Source organism: Thunnus albacares, chromosome 21 (assembly GCF_914725855.1).
Source record: "Thunnus albacares chromosome 21, fThuAlb1.1, whole genome shotgun sequence".
NCBI lineage: Eukaryota > Metazoa > Chordata > Actinopteri > Scombriformes > Scombridae > Thunnus > Thunnus albacares.
Window position 1 is genome coordinate 24874461 of NC_058126.1, and position 16536 is coordinate 24890996.

At 39.3% G+C, this 16536-nt stretch overlaps 1 protein-coding gene across 1 annotated transcript in view; it reads left to right on the top strand.

Annotated features, from left to right (window-relative positions):
- The first annotated feature begins 2656 nt into the window (after window positions 1-2656).
- LOC122972616 (E3 ubiquitin-protein ligase HECW1) overlaps window positions 2657-16536 on the top strand; it is an 81633-nt gene continuing 67753 nt past the window's right edge. The window contains exons 1-3 of the mRNA XM_044339854.1: window positions 2657-2921; window positions 11222-11279; window positions 15188-15503. Coding sequence (XP_044195789.1) covers window positions 11253-11279; window positions 15188-15503 — 343 coding nt within the window. The 5' untranslated portion in view covers window positions 2657-2921; window positions 11222-11252. The remainder of the gene's footprint in view (window positions 2922-11221; window positions 11280-15187; window positions 15504-16536) is intronic.

Here is a 16536-nt window from a genome sequence, read left to right on the forward strand (position 1 = left end):
TGTGACAAGTTACCAGAGCCCAGCTGCTGTCTTAAATATCTTTTTATGAAGTATTTAAATGTTCAAAGGAGGCAGAATCTCACAGCTTTGCAGCAGCTTTACAAAGTCAGCAGAATGTTTGAGTTCAGCCATTTGCACACTTGTCTTACAGTGACCTCAGTGACCTTGATGTATTTGATTACATCTCTCATGCTGCCACGCTGAAGGGTGATGCACTGGTTGATATAGAGGCTATAAGTCATTATAGCAGAGGACTGCTTCAGTCAGGCATCCACTCCTCCCCTGTCTATCAGATCCACACAGTCAGATGACTGCAGTCACACATTCTGACAATGACAAACTGAAATAAATGAATTTCTTCTCTAAGATTCTTCTAGGAATGTTTGACAAATTATTGTCCAATAAAAACTACATCTCTCCACATCTAGTGATTTTTATTTTATAACTCAACATGAAAGATGCCTTGTCACTTTGAGAGCTTATACAGCTCTCTTGAAACTCATTATCAATATCCAAATAAACCATCAGGCTTACAAAACTATACCTGTATTTTTGCATATTTTAGTCAGTTTACAGTGAATCATTTGTACTTTGTTTTCTTTAAAGCCTGCTGTTGAGTTCCAGACAGCTGCAGGGTTTCATTTAGTTTTCATACAATAAAAATCAACTTGCAGGGAAATTCACTTGAGACAGGTAATTACACACACAAAAAAAGTCAAAAATTTCAGTCAATATAAGTTTACACAGTGTCATTTGGTTGTTTTGATCCATTGCTAATGTTATTTCTTATATTCCTGTTGGGTTATTTACACAAATTAACAGTATGGTTATTGTAATCCATCCAGTGTTAGACAATCACAGTGAAGTTTTACCTTAAAACTGTCACAAATATGTTGTTACTTGTACAAAATGATGTGCAAATGACATTCAAAACCTGTCAGTAACAAATAGTAGATACTAGTAGAACAAGTAGATGAATTATATTAAATCATTAGCAGAAATAAATAAAAATAACTGTCTGGGGTGGTGTTCTACCTCATGAATAGTGGGTAAAGTTAACCCAGTGTTGTGTTGGTGTTATATCAAACTGGGCTAAATTTTGACCCAGTAATTTTTAATGTGTATTGTTGCACAGTCATACAATTAAAACTGTCATTCATAAGCAATGCCACACCGTGATAACATCAATTTCACAAAACTTGAACCAAAATTCATTATTAAATTTTTAAAATAGGTTACTGAAACAACAGGCAAAACACCTTGTGAACCCCTCCACCCCCTCTGATTCCTGTCAGCTCTCTACTTGGACTATATAATAAAAAAAACTCCCCTTCAACATTGATAAGCTGGTCTGTTTTGTGAAATGAAGGAATTGTAGCACATAGCCAGTGCTGCTTGAAAACAGATTTACTATTTTCATCTGTCTAAAGAATACAGACACTTGAGTAAATTCGTGTTGAGTGCAGAGTCTTTGCATTCATTTCCTCTTGCAATTATTTTTCCATTAAAGATAACACAACAGATGGAGCCGCAGTATCCTCAGAAGCACCACTTTGCTGTGGCTGTATTGACCTGATCCATGTGCTGATCACTCTCTCTGCCTGTTTGGAACTTTCTCTGCCACTTCACCATATTTCTGTCTGTCTCTTCTGCTTTGTTTTTATGTCTTTCCATCTCTGTTCGACCTTCTGACTTTTTATTTTGGTTTCTCCATATCTCCTTGTTTCTCTGACCTCACACCCCCTGTCCTTGGCTCATCACTCCTTCTTCTTCTTCTTCCTCTTCTTCCTTTGAGTCTCTATATCACACCACCTCTTTGTTTCTTCTCCACCTCTCCTGTTTATTCCTTGTTCCCTTCTTCTCTGTGTCTTATTCACTGATATGGTGCCTCTATTTTTATGATTAATCCACCCACCAGTTTAATTATGACTGTATGTACATCTTATTGTTCCATGTTAGTGGTTACATTACATCATTTTAAAATATTTTCCATTAAATAAGAAGCAATACCATTTCTGAACAAATATCATGTTTTAGTTGGCTCAAATAAAAAATATTACAAATTAAATTTGAAATACAGCTCAAAATTATAATATGTCATCTCATCTGGCTTCTTTTCACAATAATAGGATTTGTTATCCCAGCATTATTTCACAACGTCCTTTATTTCATCCATCTGTTTTTATTTCATAATGCCACTTTCAGCCAGTTATGTAATTGGTTGTTGCCAGTAATGGCACATAAAATGCGTAGTAAGAAAACAGTAGTTTAAATGAAATATGTAATTAAAAATAAAACATTATGGCCACCTTAAGGCTGCGTAGTTTATTGTCTTATTCACCAGCTATTTGTAGAAGCTCGTGTTTATGTGACTGAGGAGAAGTTCCAGTAATATGAAAGCCGTGAGACGCGAGGAGAGCAGCGCGTTCGCTGATTGGCTGAGAGGCATTGGTACCCAGCTGCGTCAACTGTGACACATTCATCCTCAACATGACCAGAAGTGAGACCTTCAACATAAAAGGCTATTTTGAGTTGTAGTCGCATAAATTGATTATTGAACGGAATTTCACATGACTGACACCGTTATAACAGATGTATTCATCACGTGATAGTAATAGAAAACGTATATTCCATCAAAAAATATTGAGCAGAAGCCGTTAACACCCTTCACGGTTACCGGGTGTGTAAAGAGTAATATCGTCAACGACCGGAAGAGGAACGCTGTGGCTTGTTAGCTTTACTGTGGTCCAGAGAAAGAGGAAAGGATGTGACTACAGCTTCTCTGTCGCACGCTGTTTATCTGTGTTCCTCCTGCTCTTTACCGTCGAAATGCAGCTGGTTGGAAATTAGCAGGCGTGCAGCTCTTCAGTTCTCATCCTCAGCTCTGGAGAATGATCCACCGGCAGCTTATTTTCTCCCAGGTATGTGCTGTGCAGTGTTGCAGTGTAGCGTTAGGTGATGTGTGGCCCAGCGCTCTGCAGCCCGCACATATCTATCATGTACTGACTGTCACTCTGTGGAGGAGGCGATACGCCCAGTCCTGTTCAAAACACGGGCTGATTAAACGGGATTTACCGACAGCACATAACAGTTGCTTCATAATATAGGTTGTCTCTGTGTCTCTATTCAATATGGAGCACATACCCCCAAGCACAACTTTAGTGAAATGGGTTTTTTTTTTAGAGGTGATTCCCCCCGCAGCTTCATTTTCAACAACCAACACACGTCACTCTGAAAAGTTGGTTTTATAAGTAAAAAAAAACATCATTCATTGAAGGTTTGCGAGCTATTGGACGTGCACCGAATCAAACAACGGATGTGAATCTGAGGAGAGCTCGAGTCATCTGTCATGTAAGATGTCAACATGCGGCAACAAGCAATGTATCATTTAAAAGAAGTCATTTCTTGAATAGGGTTTGGTTTGATGTGTCGGCGCTGGAGATGGCAGGGCCTGCAGCTTCGCCCCAGCTGCTCTTCATTTAGGATTTACTACGAGTCCAGATAGAAGGAGAGGCTCTCCCCCCCTCCCTCTTTGTGTGGGGATTCCCATCCTCAAAATCCTCTTAAACACTCGAGCATCACACGACGTGTGTAGGCCCATTTTCCTTTTGTTTTCATCTATGTTGTTATCATGCAAACCGTAAGCCTATCATAAAAAAACAACAAACGTGACTGATAGTCTAAATAAACTAGCACTGTAATATAGGCTGCATTTTTAAAGTATTTTCAGGAAAAGCAACATATCCCTTTACATGGATGTGACTTTCAGCTACAGAAGTAAATTATGGCTTCCAGTTGGTGCCCATTATAACACAAACCTCTACCAAAATACAGAAAAAAATTTAAATATTTTCAAATAAGCCATTTTCTCTTTAAATACCATTTTCCGTAATCTAAATCACTTTTACACTTTTATTTGTTTCTTTTGAAAAACTAGGCTATGAAAAGCTTACAGAGCATAAAATCAATTCCGCAAACAACAAGGAGGGTAAACTGGGTTTTGGTGGTTTTCCATTCCACTCCATTCCTGGATGCCACTGATTTCCCCTAGCTATTTTTAATATGCTCATAAATATGCATATTTTCTCTAGCTACGGTTTGGTACCAGTTCAGGATGCTATTGTGCAGTACATGCATTGTAAGTGAGATTTTTAGGGGGTTTTGTTAGTGTTAAGTTGGTCGTGATTGTTCGACTCTGTAATAAAGCTCTGCAGAGGTTGGCACAAGTCCCAGAGACACTCTCTGTTGTCTATGAGGAATATTAGTCCTATGACAATAGCAGATGCCCAGTCTCAGAGCTTTGTAGCCATTAAAATAGGTGGCAAAATAACACATTCACATAATCCCTGTAAGCAAGCAGACATTTACACTAAACAGTAGTTGACCATTGACATAGTTTACATTATACAGGTATGCGAAATAGAAATATTTAGTCTAAAGTTTTGGCACATGTAAATAATGTCTTAATCATTATGTCCTGAGTTGTGTAGATGAGATTGTTGGTGCTGCTTCTCTCTGTGCGTTACCAAAATGAGAAAGAGCAGCAGTTTGACATTGACAAAGACTGTTTTCTTTGAGTGACTCAGCCTCTGATACAGAAGATACAGCTCCGATGTTTCTATCACACTGGCTCTCATCAGACTAGTGTAGACCCAATTCACAACACCTTTTTCACTCTTTGTCTGTGTTAATGACAGAGTTGGAAGCATGATGAACAGACAGGTGTAGTGATTCTTAACTGAGACCCTTACTTACCTGAACCAAAACTGAGACTGGTCTCAAAGCCCAAGATGACTCCTTCAGATGTCTTGTTTTGTCTGACCAGTTATCCAAAAGAATCAGATATTCAATTTTACAATGATGTAAAACAGAGAAAAGCAGTAAATCCTCACACTGGAGAAACTGGAACCAGCAGATGTTTTGTATTTTTGCTTGAAAAATGACAGAAAGGATTAATCAATTAACTTGTAAATGATTCATTTTCTGTCAGTCAACCAAGTGATTAATCAACAATCCGTTTAAGATGTAATCAAAACAGTGCTTTTCAGTATTACATTACTGCATGTTTTACTACTGTGGTCACAGGGTAGGATGTTATGATACTGGGTGAATGGTTTGGGGGGGATTAGTGATGGACATAGTGATGGTTTGCCCAGATAGTTAGGCTGACATCAGAATGTGTTCAACATGGTTACAAATTGCTAACTTACTGCAGAGCCTGGTGTCAATCAACAGGATTTATGCTGAGTTGAAAGTAAAATAACACCAAACAAGAATTGCTGGAGACAACACTTTACTTTGTAGTGTGCTGATGAGGCCTGTATTGTAGAAGGTTACAGAGAAGCTCTTCCAAGAAATCTTTGGTGCCGTTCAGCTTGATGAACTAGTTGAGCTTTAACCAAGGTTTGAAGTTGCTCTGACTCGACATTTTGAACAGTTCTTGCTGCTTTTTAGCATTGACAGCTGAAAAAGGCAGAGAAAACCATGTGGTGTATGATTAAGAGTTAATATCCATTCATCATATGTCTATCACACTGCACACAGTGTATGTTAAAGTCATAGAAAGGAGTAGAATGTTTAAAATCTGACCAATTTATTGCAGAATCTAATAAACAGAACATTCTCCTAACACTTGGTATAGTCTTGTGAAGAAGTGACAGAGTCCTGTTACAGAAAAAGCACACATTAATACTTAGAGGAGCTGCCGGCTGCATTTCTAATGCAGTGCTGTATATAGAGTTTGTATTGATTCACAGCGTGTTGCTCTGTGCAGCAGACACTCTGAAGCACAGGAGGGAGATCTCCTCCCTGTATGTTGGATGAGTGATTAGTGTTAGCATTTGTTTTATGTGCTTTGCATGTTTTATGAAAGTCAGACTTGTTGTTTTTGAAGAATAGACATTTGATTTGTCAGGTTAGCATCAGTGTATCTCTGCCTACAGTGTATAGTTGTTGTTAGCTGCTGTGGATGTGGAAAAGCAGCTCCATCAGACACTGTCAGACTGTCTGCAGCCTGACTCACTTTTACCAACAGTAGACTAATATGGATACATCATTGTGTTTAAACACCATAAAAGAAGCCGAGACTTTAATTTGATATAATTTTATTTTCAGGTTACAGTTTTCACAATTTTAATAAGGGTAGAGGAGTGCCACCCCTTTTATAGTGGTGGCAGAGAACTTGGTGTTTTGGTGTTTTTTTTTTTATCTGAGTGGCTGCTACATGAGCACCAGACTTACCCAAATGATGTTAGTGAACCCCTGACCTTTCTTTCTACTCCTTTTTTTCCATAATTTCCATAAATGCACAAACAAATGTTGAATATTCTAACAGGTCATTTGATGATATGATGATGATGATGATGATGATGATGATGATGATGATGATGATGATGATGATGATGATGATGATGATATCACCTTGTGCCCTAGGACACTGTGGGGTCCAGGGACCCCCAGAAGTCTTGAGGGGGTTTCAGGGGGTCCCCAGCAAAAAGGGGAATAATTTATTTTCACTATAATTTCATCCAGTGACAGAGTGTATGACTATTGTGGTCATGGGTTTCATACACTGTCTTATGAAATGGAGGTCGGTGGTCTGATTTGTGTCAGTTTAGGGGTTCTTGAAGTGAAAAGAGTTGTGAACCACTGCTTCAGGATATTGTGACGACTATCTTTCAGCGTTTTTTAATGTTTTATTGACCAAATGATTAATTGATTAATCAAAAAATAATGGTCAGATGAATCAATAAGGAAAATAATTGGTAGTTGCAGCACTAGATCAGCCTGCTCATATAAACAGTTATCCTACCAGTGAAGCTTATTATTATACAGTAGAAGCCAATTGTGTGGCTACTACGGGGAAATATGGGGCCATAAACACCGTGCACATAATTAGCAGAGTGAATGAGTGTTTCTTTCTCTGTTGTGCAAATTTTTTACACCTTAATATCTCTTATAAAACAATTGTTCTAAAAATCTCTAGAAGAAGAAGAACCCTAGAAGAAGTGAACCCTAAATTCACGTGGAAGATGTTTTTACCGTCCTGGGTTTCAGGGAGATAATGAAATATTTCACACTGAATTTAATACAGTCACAGTTTTTTGCTGCCAGCTACTAATGACTGCAAGGCCCTTCTGCATCGACTTCACGCTCAGCTGTGGTGGTTGCTGCTTGGTTGTAAACAATGACGTCACCCAGATTTACCCTGGTGTGCTTGCAGACTGCGGTGGTGAGGAGTGCTGATTGGTCTGCTCTTCATACGCAACGGCTGTTCTCTTCATAAACGTATCCGTCGTCTGTGTGCTGAGGTTTCATGTCGTGCTGGAGGCTGTATGTCTAGCTAACAAGCCACTTACAATCCCGTCTTTGAGAAGGGCTGACCCATAAACAAATCAGTTAAAAGTAATCCCTGTAAAAGGCCTACACTCTAATGAGAAAGGGACATTATTTTGTCCACTACTCAGCAAGGCACATAATAAATGGGACACAACAACAGTGAAGAGGTACGCTTAACCTTCTTTTCTCAAACCCTGTTCTGTCATGCTTGGTTGCAACTGAGTAGCAAAGGTTGTACTACATCATTCAGTCTGTGTTGTGGCAGATACATTAAAAGTCCTTTAAACCTGACTCTGAGTGCCCCCAAACCCATAATACACACTAATTCTAAGCAGTATTTGAGTGTGTAGTGTGGTATAGTGACCAAAAAAAAAGTTACAGTTTGATTGATGTCTGACTTTGCAAGTATTTTGAAATTTGCTGTTGGGATAAAATTGTAAAGTATGTTGTTTTGTTTTTTATACTAAAAAACAGTACACTATGAAGATTAGTATGTAGTACTAGTACACCTGTCAGCACCTCTAAAGCTTATATCAGTTAATAAAACAACATGTTGCATGTTGCACAGTGACTTCCTGGAATCTTGTCGTCACCGTGAGGTTGCCAGGCAACCAGGGCAGACTCCACAAGTACTAAAAAAGGTATGCAGTGTTATGTGTGTTAAGTGTTTTTCTATAGAATCATGAAAATGTGTATGGCACCATTAATCACTATCCAATAGCAACAAAATCTGATCCAATTATCTCAGAACCAGTTCAGGTTAAGTTCCACTGGCAGCAATGCAGCACTGCTGAAACAGTATATTTATGTGTAATACTTGCACAATGGTTTTCTTTTTAAGTTCTTTTTTTTTTTCATGAAACACATCAGCACATAAAGTGCATATCAGCTTTCACTTGAAGTGTAAAACCACAGAGTCATGTGGACAGCTGGATTAGATCATACAGTAGCTATGGTTACTCATCATTAGTTGAACAATAAGCTGAAGGAGGGTTACCTTTGGAGATCATTACTGAACCAGAGCACTGGCTGATCTCATTCCCCGGTAGAGGCTGTCCAGTCTCTCCCAAACCGCCTACTCTACATGTGCGCCGAATTAATAATCGTGTCGTCTTGATCGCAATTATACTGGTTAATTACGCGAGTGTCAGAGCAAGTAGAAAGGACAACTGGGATATTTCCCCGGAGATTATCAAACGTGTGTTAGTGTAGCTAACTATGGCACCATAGTAATATGGTACTACATGACTAATGAGGACTGTGGGGATTTGAACATGACCGAAGCAGGAGTATGTATAGTTACATATTTGCATATGTGTGTCATGGTGTGCAAACCGTTGTGTCTGCACATTTCTATTACCACCTCCCCCTCTAGTTATAGCTACACAACCGTTGCTGGAGTCTGTTAGAAGATAGCTGAAAGATTCATTCATGTTAATTGTTAGTTACTTAGTCAATATATACATCATGAAAAGGATAACAGGAATTTGTTTCTTGCATTGCTGTTCTAGCAGCTGATTCAGTTCATAGATGTCAGGCCGTCCTCACACTTGCAACAAAGGATTTCTTGATGTTATTTTTGAACTAGAAATAAGAATACAGTTCAATTCAAGCTGATTCATTTGACCTGACCAGTTTCAGTTGGCACAAAACATATCCTGCAACAACAACAGAAGGTATTGACCACCTATCATTGGTTAAAGCTCAGAACATTCAAGCCACGCTACCCGTGTTGCTTCAACATATGAGCACTGTTTCCTGAAAAGGCTTTTACTGAAAAGCAGCATGTTGAATTTGCATTTTCGACATATTAATATTGAACACACCTGCATTTTGATCATTTTTGCACAGCAGCACTTTGACTCCATGATGCAATGGATTCAACATTTGCATTTCTTTTCCCCAAACTGGCTGATGCAGTGAAAAACACCAGGGTTAGAGTTAAAAGCATTAAGAATTGTGTGTGGCGTGACTGTTGGGACGGCAGATGTTTTTGTGATTGTGTTGTTGTCCAGCCGTATGATAGAATTTGTTGTTAGTGGATTTGAATCTCATGTATATCTGACATGAAGACTGGACACGGGCAGTGATAGAATGAAATAGAATAAAACAAAAAGCATTTTAATATAATCAGTAGGAGCTGGGAACACTGCTGTTGTGTGCAGCAGTAAGCTGAATTACTGGAAGTGGGTTACATGGTCAGAAATGCATTTCACTTTGAGTGCTGAGCAGCGATCAAAATTCTTTCATACAGGAAGATATAGAAATGAAAAGCATACAGTGAACTTGGCTACATTAAAACACAATATTGAGCATTTGGTTTATTTCACAGAAAATTTTAAATCTTAGGACAATGACAATAATCATCATCAACAATCAATTGTTATTGTTTTTGTATGGAAACACACTGTAGTTTGTCCATGTAGGAGGGGCCACATGTATATAAAGCCCATCAGTTCAGTTCATAGCTGATGGTTGAGACTTGAGTGCTGAGTTTCCCTGGTTCTTTTGTTTTTATACATTTATTTTTGTATATAGATTTTACTGCACTCACACTGCCTGTCCTGTTTGTCTGTTAAAAAAGCGTAAAGAAACCATTCACATGGTCGGGTTTGGCAATCATAAAATCATAAAATCTGTAGGAGCCAGAACCAATCATATCTCTGGAAGGAGGCGCCAGTGACAGACTTCACTGTTCCGCCTGACAGCACCCGCTAACAATGTTTAGGTATGTAATGGGGAGTTTGTGAAAGAAAGTGAAGCTTAAACCATTCATGGTCACTGGGTGGTGAAAGTGGTTGTGTGTGTGTTTGCTTCTCAGCTGATCATGTGTGGGTGAGCAGGTGTCATGTTGTAACACAGGAGTGATCAGATGGTTACAGGTTCACTAGAATGAAATACAACATCATACCTCTCTGTGTTTACAGTTGTTTATGAAGAGGCCATGTGCTCCTACTGGTCCTTTATTTCATTTATATTTACCTTTTATGTATTTTATTGGTGCCAGAAAAATACAGCATTTCCTACATAACTAACAACTGACACATCTTGTTTATTACTTCCTCTGACATGCATACGCTACTGTATGTTTCTTTCCAAGCTGCTTGAGACGTGTATCCTCTTAGATTTTTTCTCTATGACAACATATAAGATAATAGTGGCTGATTTATTACTGCAACATGAAATTACATCCATCCCCTTATCTATCTGCAACTCAGCTAATTATGGTCATTTAAAATCACTATAATGTATTTTATCTTTGATTTTGACAGTGTACTGAAAAATAGAATATTTGAATCATTTGTGAATAATATTATTGATGTTTGGATTCATTGCACATTCTGTATTTCACATGAAATCAACTGAGGGTTTATGTCTTCTCATACTGCAGTGAATACAGCACACAGTCAGTCATTCTGCATCATACCCTTCATACCAGATGTGGCTCACATTCACTGGACTGCTAATATTTTCTTCCTTTGCAGGCAATGCAAACCATGTGACCATCAACTGATGCACATGATAACTAACGGGATGTGTGTTTTGTTGCTGTCTTGAATATCTTTTAAGTTGAACATCATTAGCTGCTGTGATGTTATGTCTGCTCGTCGCTGAATATCTCTGTTCTCCATGTTTCTATGTAGAGGTCATAATGTCTTTGTCTCTCTGTGTGTTCCCTCTTGTTTGTCCATTTGCTCCTTCTCAATAATTCATATTTTTATCTGAAAAAGATGAAGTATGAAAATGATGATGATGATTTTTCCCCCCCCTCTAACATAACTGCACACAGATGCCATACTTGACTTACACCTGCTGCATTCACTGCCTGTTCTTTTGTTCTGTGGTTTGTAACACGACATCCCTCTCCTCCCCCTTCCCTCAGGTTTTGGTCTGCTTTGGGTTGACTGGTCATTATGCTGATGCAGCTCTGTAGTATCAAGGTCAGTGCCCCCCCACCCGCCATCACGACCACCCAGCACCTGCCCATTTGCCTGCTTTCCACCACCCAGTACCCAGTTTGTCTGCAGGATTCAACCATTATTGGGAAGGCTGGTGTCAGTACCAATATATATAGTATATTTTATATATAGTATATTTAATACATTGTGTTCTTATATTCAGTATCTTCAAATCATGTTAATCATGTAATGTAAACTGACTGTATCATATCCTGTTTTTCACAAAGACCAATATTTTTCTAATCAATTAAAACACACTGTATTGGTATAACACTAGGCTGAATCCATAATGATGCTGTAGTTTCACTAATACTTCTTATCACATGGTGACTTAAGCAAGCACATGAAAACTGTGCTTTGCATGCAGACAACCTTTCTTCATCACTAACTGCACGCACAAAGTGCTTCAGCATTTCGACCAATCCGTCAAGGCTGAATGAGCCGTGCCCTGAAGCTCCTTTCTAACTGGAGCATTCTCTGATCTGATCTGAGATCTCAGGATGGGGAAACTCTCCTTTGCATTTGGACTGGCGGGTAATGATGCTGCATCTTGTTGTGATCACAGCATCTATGCTGAGCAGACACTGAACTCTTAGCGGGTCATGTCGCACCTTTAAATCATGTTTACAAGTTCTGAAAGGTTCATGTTCACAGGTTCTTACAGTCATTAACTGAATCCTGTCTGCGACACTGTATTGCAAATAGGATTACCAATAAAGTATGTAGATTAATAGGGACTGAACTACAACAGGAAAACATATATGCTATTATGTAATAACCCTCACCCATAAGATCATTTTGATCAGGTGCTGAATAATATTTGTCCAAAATTACAGTTGTAATCATTAAAGATCCCCTCCAGACATGTATTACGACATATAAAAATACAGTAATGGAACAATAATGTGTGTCTGATATGGTTTTTCCACAAAATAGTATAATTACCACATTAAAATCCTCATTTTCCCTCATTAAAAATTCCAGAATCTATGAATATGCAAATACTTCACTGTAAAATCCATCCTCAGGGTTTGTGCACTGGAGGCTTCAAGTTTCCACATCTCACCTGTGTGAAGCATTGGACCAGGATTGGCTAATCTATTTATGATGTCACAAATCATGCTCATTGGCATACACTCCTTAAAATTTAATTTTCATTGAGCACAGAGAAACTTTCCACTTTCAACAGATGAATGTCAAAACAGCCCTCTAGTGTCAAACTACACAGTGAAAACCAAACATTCAACCATAGGAACAAGAAGAAAACATATTTTTGAGAGGCGGGGGACCATAATATTTCAGTCCTGGTTGACTAGGTGAAACCTGGTTCCAGGGTCATGGTGCATTCCACTGACAGTTTCATTGACACGTGTATCAACCACTCGGGGCAGCAAACCTGCCTCGAGAAGCTTAACCGTCAGAAATGCAAGAGACGACAAGCAACTCACATGTTTACAATGAAGCTTAACAAACTACGGCCTGAGATTTTTCATCATGTAACGTTGTTTTAATAAAGACTAAAGAAAGATAGTCACCAATGACCTCCGACTGTGACTGTTGTGTGAATTATGACAAACTGGCTTGCACTATAGGCATGCCAGCTTTGGTCCTCTGCATCACGTCCAGTACACCTATGCATTGTTTTCAATGAATCCCTTGTGCGATGGTATGCCAAACCACCTTTTTCACAGCATTTTGACTTGTCATAGTAGGAAAAGCACAGGTGTTGCTTCTATTCAAGCGTCCCAGTATGCCGTGACAATGATCCAGTATGCACAATACCAAGACCCTGACACTGAAGCAGCTAAATGGAATTCAGCCATCATATATATTATCCTTTCTACCTGTGTTATTCCATCTGTGAAATGTCATAATGGTTTCTGTGAAAAAGGCATATTGACCCTTTGCTAAGCTCTGCTCCCCTTATTTATATGCATCAGTGCCTGTCAAGCAGCAGTGCCGGAATGAGATTTGAAGTAGGAGTACATCCAGCTTTGGATGATGTAATAGTCAGGATTGGACCGATACTATTTCAGCCATAACTCTAATGTATCTCACCTCGTAAATGGTCACATAATTAATGTTACGCAACAGCGTTTGCACTGCAATTTCTTTCAAGAATAAAACATGAGGCGCTACTTTTGCTGAAAAGAAAGTTTGAAAAGAGGCTATGATGAGCCCTGCTAACTTGACATCTAAACAGGCAGAATATGGAGTTATAAGCGACCGGTCTGATGTGTGTAGAGGTGTGTGTGATTATACTGTAGCAGCATGGTGTAGTTTTCAGGCGATTTAATGTAGATAAACACAGTGAACAGCTGTGCGTAACAGCACTGCGCTCTGGCGCAGCACTTCTCAGAGACTGCAGGTTTATCAACATATCAGTCCTGCTTTAATGAACTGAAGAAGCTTTTCATACAGTATAAAGCCACTGTAAGAATCACCCACATTCATTTACAGATATATACAGATGCTTTATCCACATTAAATGTTATTTTCTGTGCCGATTTTAGTTGGAGAGTGTTTAATTGAAATAACTTGTTTATATTTCAAGCATTATTGCAGCACATCTGCAGCAAGTATTTAGTTTGTTCTTGTTGATAAAATCACCAAAGTGGCAGCAGAGTGACTTTGCTCCAGAAACAGACGTGGTTCTGAGACATTTAAGACCCATCCTCCACAAAAACACCAACAACTTGCTTTGTGCTGCCAATTTGCGTGTCTCATCCCGGCAGTTCACCGTGCATGCAGCGCTGTGCACCACAATACCACACAGACAGGCAAAGCAAATTATAAGGTCAGGAAAATACCAAACTGTCTGCTGTGTTGTGATTATGATTGGTTTTAAAGGTCCAACATGTTAGAGTAGACTTAGACATTATCACTGTGACGGTAATAGACGTTACCACTTTATTACCATAATGCCTGAAAGTGGGGGGGACAAAAAGTCTATTCCGGTGCTAATGCTGTCAAGTTTTCCACTTCTAATTTTGCAAACAAATTTGTAGTTTACAATAATAATGTTGGCAGATTTACCATTTAAAATTCTTTTTAATTTTTTAAACAATGGCTATTAAATTTCCACAGACGTAAAGAAATCCAGGCTTCTCATTTGTAGCTGATAAACATTGATTATGTCAGCTATACGTTAAAAAGCCAGCTGCCTTTTTAATGTATACAGCCTCCTCGTCTTAAAACAAGAATGTTGAATCTCAAATGCTTATAGTAGCTACATGTCATATTGCTAAAAGACTGTGACTAAAGGCTACATGCCCCACTCCTCAAATGCTTTGAGAACGAGGACTAACTCTTGTGTTTTACACATGTAAAGTTATCTTGGGTTACTGGTTTGGCTGTGAAGTGTAAACTTCCACCAGTCCGATAAAAATCAGGACAGAGGTGTTAACTTTACTCTAAACTCTATAGTGGCTTCTTGGCTCTCTCTTGAATCTCTACACTTAGCTCATGTATCACTGGTTTTGGAAAGACAAAAAAGACACAACCCTTCAAACTTCCAGCTCCATGCATACTGCTACTGGAGAAATCCAACACTTGTCAGGCTCGCTGTGCCAAGTTATGGTTACTATGTTAGGAATAGACAATCACTGTTTGGGTGAGGGTTTATGGTCTTGTGGAAAAGGCATACTTCACTAGTAACAATGAAAACTAGTTCATAGAGACATCTGTAAGTGCCGTACTTACAGATGTTGCAGTGCACTCAGGCATGTAATGTCATGTTTAGCTTAGAGAAGAAAACTCTAACAAACACCAATTAGGTGCTTTCTCATTTGATTTTCTTTATCTTCAGAACAAAGCCTTATGTTTTTATTTCTCTATGTATTTCTCTATTTCTATTTCTGTTTCTCTTCTTGCTGTGTCTTGCGTTGTAGAACTTGTACCAGAATCGGTTCCTGGGCCTGGCGGCCATGGCCTCCCCGACCCGCAGCAGCCAGACCCGCCAGCGCTGTAAGGATCGTCACAGCTACGGTCCAGACACCTATGCTGTCAACGGTCTGAACCAGGAGGCCTTCATGCTGGGGCTGTCACGCTCCACCAGTGACACTGATCTGGTTTCCCCAGACGCTCGCTCCACCCTCACCATCAGCTCCTCTCACTACACCATAGGCCAGTCTGAAGACCTGGTGATCACATGGGACATCAAGGAGGAGGTGGATGCTGGGGACTGGATTGGAATGTATCTTGTAGGTAAGTGAGACATGGCATGATGATAAATGTAAAAATGGGTTAATTGAAGTATATTTAATGACACTAGCCTGAAAAGTATTTGGCCACAGTTTGTTCCATTCTTCAATGAGGGATGACTTATTGTAATGTCTAATAAGGTAATAAGTATGTATAACACAATAAAAAATGTGATAAAAACTGATAACATAATAACATGCCCATAATGTAATAGAGGGTTGAGCACATAAAATGATAACATTTTTATGTCTAAGTAATTCATTGTGTGATGGTTATTACTAGGGATGCACGATATTGGATTTTTTGCCGATATCCGATATGCCGATATTTCCAACTCATTGTGGCTGATTGCCGATGCCGATACCCATATATGCACATATTTTTTTCCAGATGGCTGAGGAGACTATTATGCATGCAAGCATAGATTGTACTAAGTATGATCAAGAAAGACAATATAAGAAGGAAGAATTTAGGAAGATTGGAGTTCAGGAGCTCAGCATTAACACTTTAATGAACTTGCCAAGTGGATCAAGCAGTAGAGTTTTCTTTGAGTTCATTAGACAAACAGGATTAATGTGTAGGATTTAATCTCTGGTCTACAGTCCGGAGCAGAAGGTGGTGGTAATGCACCTAATGCGCTGGTTTCCAACTGCTGTTATAAACCAAAAATATTTTTTTTTCCAAACAGAAATGGTACATCCTGTCAGCCGAGGTGTTTCCTATCTGTGCAGCTGAAGTTAGCAGCTCCTCCCTTGTTTCCCACTGACGGTCCCGGTGTTTCCTCCGCAGGACTCAAGCTTGTCGGTCAGACCCGCTGCTTCTTCCCACTTTAAGCTGAATAATAAACTGGGGCTCCGTGCTCTGGTTGGATTCACATGGAGAGCTGGGGCTAACGTTAGCTGAGAGGCTAGCAGAGCGTTAGCCACAGCATGACCGGAAGGAAGTACAGCCAGCTAGCCTCTGCTAGCCTCCCCTGAATAACAAACCAGGGCTCAGTGCTCCGGGTGGATCCACATGGCGAAACGGGGCAAACGTT